The 6,476-nt window shown below is 44.8% G+C and overlaps 1 protein-coding gene across 1 annotated transcript; it reads right to left on the bottom strand.

Annotated features, from left to right (window-relative positions):
• Window positions 1-344: 344 nt before the first annotated feature.
• ackr3b (atypical chemokine receptor 3b) lies at window positions 345-1,448 on the bottom strand (the record flags this gene model as incomplete). Its single annotated transcript, XM_080527780.1, has 1 exon — window positions 345-1,448. One exon carries the CDS (start codon window positions 1,446-1,448, stop codon window positions 345-347), a length of 1,104 nt encoding a protein of 367 aa, XP_080383906.1.
• Between the last annotated feature and the right edge of the window lie 5,028 nt (window positions 1,449-6,476).

Below are 6,476 nucleotides of genomic sequence, written 5' to 3'. Positions count from 1 at the left end.
TTACTCTGTCATTTACCCAACTGTTCGGATCACACCAAGTCTCCAGCTTTAACAGAAGTGCTTTCTCAAGACCCCCCCCCCACACACACACACACACCCTAGTCACTATACACAGTATACAGGAAGAAATAACCAATCTGACTGAACAGCGGGGAAATATTAAAATACAGATTACTGGAGGTGCACTGTACAGTAAAGGGCATGTATATTTGGTCTTGTGTGATTTACAGTGCTTTTTGAGATGTCTTTCTCATTCTATGCAGGGCCTGCATGAAGTTGACTGTCCAAGCCGGGCTTTGGTAGAGAGTTCCATGTGAGATTGAGTGACTTAACTGCCCCCGCTCTCACAGAGGTGCGTGATTCTCCGCTGCCACGGCCGAGTACTCTGTCTCTGAGACGTGTGAGGCATCAATGAGCTTGGCTAGGCCCGTCTTAGTGGAGTACTTGAAGATGAAGGCCTTCATCAGGTCATAGCGGTAGTTCCTGTTGATGAAGTTGTAGATGACCGGGTTGATGCAGCAGTGGACCAGTGAGAAGCACTGGGTGAGGTGCAGCGCCACGTACCGGAAGTTCTCCAATTTACAGCTGAAGGGCAGGACGTTCAGTATAGAGAGAGTGTCTACTAGGAGAACACTGTGATAGGGCAGCCAGGACACAAGGAACACCACAATGTAGGTGAGGATGATCTTGCGGCTGATACGGCGCTCCTGGTCCGAAATGGGTGGGATGGCCCTGGCTAGCAGGAGGTAGAAGACAGCAATGACAGGGAACGGGATGGCGAAACCCAGGACGATGAAGCTCAGCTGGATGCCCACCATCCACCCGCGGGGGCTGTCGGCTGGGTACACTGGCATGCACAGGATGCTGTCAGAGTGGGTCGACTTCACCGTTTGGAGGAAGTAGGTATCCGGCACGGACGCCGCTAGCGCCAGGAGCCACACCCCTATGCAGATCATTCGACGAATCACTTTCGTCTTCCGACTGTTGGCGTAATCTGCGAACAGCGCCACTGACAGGTAACGGTCCACGCTCATGCAGGTGAGGAAGAAGATGCTGCTGAAGAGGTTGACACTGAAGACCAGATGGATGATTTTGCAGACAGCCTCGCCGAAGGGCCAGTGGCCATGCTGGAGCAGGGAGCTGACCCACACGGGCAGGGTGGCCACCACACACAGGTCTGCCACAGCCAGGTTGAGGATGTACAGGTGGGTCTCGTAGCATAGCCTCTCCGAGCGAACATTGACCCACACCACCAGGGAGTTGGCAGCCAGGCCCACCAGAAAGATGAAGACGTAGAGGACAGAGAGGGTGTAGAGGAAGGCGCTGTGGTTGAAAGCTGCTGGGCACAGCAGGGCCTCGACGTGGGTCAAATTGTCATGCTCACTGGTGAAGTTGAGCTCCTCCCACATCTCCATCAGCTCCGTCAGCTCGCTAATACTCAGACTCATGGTGCTTGCCGGGAGGAGGGTCGTCTCAGGCAAGAGTCGCAATCTGCAATGAAATGTCCATTGGTTAACACATTGGCTGTTTTCACACAAACATAGTTGGAGGGTTATTGAGTATGAGCCAAAATATGTCCAACAATCATTATTTATTTAGAGGGACCACAGGTGTCATCTAAAAACAGTTCAGACACGGCATGGTGGAAGTCAGAGGGTTACGCTGCATGCTGTTTGAGGAATGTTTTCTATCCTCCTCATTATAAAGAAACATTTTTCATGGCTTGCGGGTTCCTCTGAGTGAACAACAAATAGAATTGGGGCTGTCGCTGCCAAACTATTTATTGGTGTTGAAGGCAGATTCTAACATGATATGAGACTAATCAGACCTACTCTGCATGCTGGGAGCTGAGGACTGGATAGGGTTAGAGTTAGTATAAGTGAATATTCAGAGTACTGTCAGTACCACTGTGCTCCAATTAAAGTATATACTGTAAATTGCATTCTACTAAATAACAAAATGGATCACTACACTTTATTATACAGGTTAGAATACATACTGTGATAATCTGAATATTCACTTTCATTTTGTGAACTGAACATTGTTTGTACGACTTTAAAATAGACCTCTCAATGGACCTCCCAATAACAACACAACACAACAACAGTATACAATGTGATGCTTTTTAAGTGAATCAGGTCATTTTGGAGTTACAGACACAGCTAATGAATGAGATAGGGACATGATGGAAGAGAGAGACAGAGAGAGTGAGACAGTGTGTGTGTGTGTGTGTGTGTGTGTGTGTGTGTGTGTGTGTGTGTGTGTGTGTGTGTGTGTGTGTGTGTGTGTGTGTGTGTGTGTGTGTGTGTGTGTGTGTGTGTGTGTGTGTGTGTGTGTGTGTGTGTGTGTGTGTGTGTGATAGAGAGAGAGAAAGACAGAGAGAGAGAGGGGTGTAGTAGGGCATTGACTATGGGAGGTGAAAGGTCTAGCTAGCTCTTAAATAGAAATAGCCCCCCACTTTGAACTGACAGGTCCAGGGTGAGTGGGGACGTTGTCAGGAGTAAGATGTGAAGCCAGCCAGAGAGCTTTATCTATGACAGATGAGACTAGCCTAGCGTATACTGACTGGTGTGTTGGTGATGGTTACCCTTTCTCCACTGATAAAGCCTCAAACAAGATTTGTCTTCATGGATAAAATCATTTATCTAAAAAGTGTCTGCACCATAAAATCAATGCAATTCCAACTGATAAAGGGAACTTATAGCTATCAAAGAACTAAACTGTTTGTTTATTTGTACTTAAAATTAGCCAGATGTTTGTTCTTCTAACAAAGTTAGATGGCCTTAATAGTGTTGTCGGTAATATGAGTAGACAGACAGCTGCCTTAAAGCCTATGCGTGGTGTGGACTGGCCTTAAATCACTGATGCAGATGAAAACAAAAAGCAGGACCAATTTGGGGGGGTTTACATAAAAACAAAAGCTAGAGAGTTCTCCCTTTTTACTGCTCTGTCAATCCACACAGCATCCATTTGGATGGAGGGGATGGATGACATAAAATTGGGAGTCGCATCTCCAGGTGCCATAAAATGTGGTGGCCTATTAAGAGGCTCCCAGTCCCCTGTAAATCCCTTGTGTTGACACTGCTCAAACAGAGCGGCCCCTTCACCTGAACCCCCGGCCCCGGGCAGCCTGCACCGTCTGGGGCACAAAGAGCTCCCTGTGCGGATGCAGTGCGCTGTGGTACACCCCCCCCCCCATTCTCTCTCAACACTTTCTTTCTCTCTCTCTCCCTCTCTCCATCTTTCTCTCTGTCTGTCTTTATACATCATTATCTCTTTCTTGTTTTTCTTTCTCTCACTCTTCCTCTCTCTCTCTCCCTGTCAGTAGAAATCCTGCAACTCTGCATAATACTGGTCGACCCCTCCTCCCCCTCTCTCTCACCCTCTCACACTGTCACTCATTTGTTTTCCTCCCAAAGGAACATAATAAAACTCCCCCTCTTTCTCTGTGAAAATGACACAACTTCTTTAGGAGAGTTTCTTTAGTTTCAGGAAACGTGTTAATCACAGCATTCATAGTATACTGTATCTAGGATAATTGCATGAAGAATCCTGTTTTGTCCTGAACCAAGTTCATGGCCTATTGTGAGTGACAACGCTTCAATTCAATTAAAATAGTAAGCGTTTGGAATGTTTTCACAGACTGCGCCTAGTCATTAATTATCCGGCAAATATATCTATGGCATTTAAACATAATTATGTTGACAGTAGTTGCATCATACGTAGTGTGATTGACTTTCATACACGCACACCTTCATAAAGATTTTTAAACTGCAATGTTTGCATGCTGAGAGAAATGTGTTTGCCAAAGAGGCGGTATCTCAATCTTTTGCTTTATCAATTGCTTACATACAGTGTAATCTATGATCTCGTTGAATGTAGAGTCTGTTGGACTGAAACCCAGTCTTAATCCGCACCACCAACTGTGAAACCCGGGGGAAAACCCTTTTCTATAGCCTATGACAACTGGCTAATTCAGGGCAAATCTCAGCGTTATAAAATGGTTGGGTAATGCAATAATTTAAAAACCACAACATTTCGTCAAAACTTAGCAATCAAACACAATAAACAAAACCAATCCTTCTTATTAATAAAAGGTTAGACTAGAGCTCAATACAATCTCTGTCCGTCACTAGCGCAGACTGATGCGCTGAAGCCAAATTATTTATAAATTACTTACAAAAACGTCCTCTGTGTTCTTTAATCGTCCGAGGCCAAAACTTTCATAAAATGTAGACAACTTGGAAAAGCTTTTGAGGCTTTTGGCTAGTGTCCTGATAGTAATGTTGAAAAAGTTTTTTTTTTATCCTGTTATAAATTACGAAGAAACTCTCAGTGTCCTGCGCTGTCGAGACTACCTCGCCCTGTCCGCTGCACTTGCTATTATAGGCTCGAGGAGGGAGCAACGCCTACCAAGGAAGCTACAAGAACTGATTCATTTCAGCAAAATAACAATAGGATTGACGGATGTACACAACATCGGATTTCCACTCCCTACAACATAATAAACAGTAGTTACACTATTTTGCATCCGAGGGGTGTCTGTTACACACTTTACGTCAATGAAGTGTGAATAGGCAACATTCTTCCACCTCTACCGGTGCTTTTACTCGGGACATTTTTAGTAGGACATATTGGGATGTTCCATTAGACTAAACACATAGCCTAATTGTTTTAGTCTAGCCTGGAGGTCAGCTTTAGGAAACACTCTTGCCACTTTTCATCAGCACACAGTGTTTGCGCTGGATAATAACGGCTATGTTTTCTTGTGACTAGAACACCGTGTGCACAACCTTAAAACTAGACAGCATGCCGGTGCATTATAATCGGTGGTCAATCTTGTAGGCCTATTTCAGACAGACCTTAACAATCATCTTATCAAATTTGATATGGCTATAGATAGGCCTAATATAATGCATGAGGCTACATGTTCACAACATTGATTATGGTTTAGACTGGCCTGGGTTTACGGGGGCGCGCGAAATAGAGGATGCAGAAATCGTCGACATGAACAGAAAACAGCTGAACGCTACTCCAATAATATGACAAGCACAAGAGTTAAAGTTGAACATGAGGCAGGTGACTAATAATAGGCTGTTTGGCAGACGTATTTTGCTTTTGCTTTTCAATCTCAAAGGTGGTTTTCTTCAGAGAATGATGCGCTCACTTAATACGCCTTTCTGTGGCAGGCTTTTACAAAATAGCCTACATTTTGGGTCAGTGTGGGAGAGTTTATTAAGGAACTAATTGTTACGCTTTTAGAATACAACCATTCCATGTGCATCCTCATTCATTGGTAGCCTATATCTGCTAATCTCTGAAATTAAGGACGAGTGGTGTCTATTTGGCAGGAATTTAAACTGGCAGGGGTCGCACCTGGTTGAACAACGCATCTCCATCCACGCCACATCTGGAAGAACACCGTCCAGGCGATAAGGACGTGCATGGAAAATATCTAATGTCTTGTCTCTGTGCCAGTTCAGGCAGCATAGATTTCGGGACTTTCCGAGGGAGGCTACTGTAGTTGTTCATACAGACCCTAGACCCCTGAAAGCACTACTAGCCAGTCACTGAATTAATACGTGTTGTCTAAAAATAATACTTTCTTTTTTCTCAGGATAGACTTCGTAAGGGCAAATAATTGCAGAACTTAAGAAGCACACCTGTCAGCATATAAGTATCCTTAGGGCAGGAGCCTATCTCCTGTTTCCGTAGCGTGAGGCAGCTTGATGTAGACCTACAAGTACACCCCCTGGACATGACACTGGTGTGACACAGGTTTTGACCCGCAATCCAACCCTTAATGCTGAGTGCCAAGCAGGGAGGCATCGGGTACCATTTTTATAGTCTTTGGTATGACTCGGCCGGGGATCGAACTCACGACCTCCCAATCTCACGACGGACACTCTAACCGCAAGGCCACTGAGCTTGTTAGCGCATTATGTCAGAGCACTATTTCCATTAGACCACCAATCTTTTGCAAGACCACCTGACCAAATCTGGTAGATTAGCCTACCCATAATGTCTTATTGTACAGTATGTGCGCCTGGGGTTCAAATTTTAAAATGTTGTTTTGGTCTATAAAGCTTTTTTCAATTGAGTTCACAGGTTTCCACTGAAATGTCTGTTGACTGTGTTGTCCCATCGTTGTACAAATTGCAATGCCCTTGTATTATTAACTAACCCTCCCTAACCCATTAAGACGCTTTGTGCTTTACAGTAATGCTGGGTTTTGTTTGGTTTGAAGATAAATTCCATTCTTCCTGAAACACGTGGTTTCGACTTAATGCAAAGGGGAAACTAAAGGCCTACGCTGTGGAAGGTTTATTTCAACGGGCTGTAGTAGCGCTTGTGTCAGGTCAGGTGCATCTTCCATCATTCAGTTATTCGTTGATTGCCGCCTGTCAAGCATGACGGATCATATGACACTCATAATAAGCCTTTGTGTGCATGGACCACCGCGATAAAGGTTTTTT

The sequence above is a fragment of the Nansenia antarctica genome (genome assembly GCF_963989245.1).
Source record: "Nansenia antarctica genome assembly, chromosome: 3".
Taxonomy (NCBI): Eukaryota; Metazoa; Chordata; class Actinopteri; order Argentiniformes; family Microstomatidae; genus Nansenia; species Nansenia antarctica.
The sequence above is the reverse complement of the archived record's forward strand: the minus strand, read 5'-3'. Positions and strand labels throughout refer to the sequence as shown.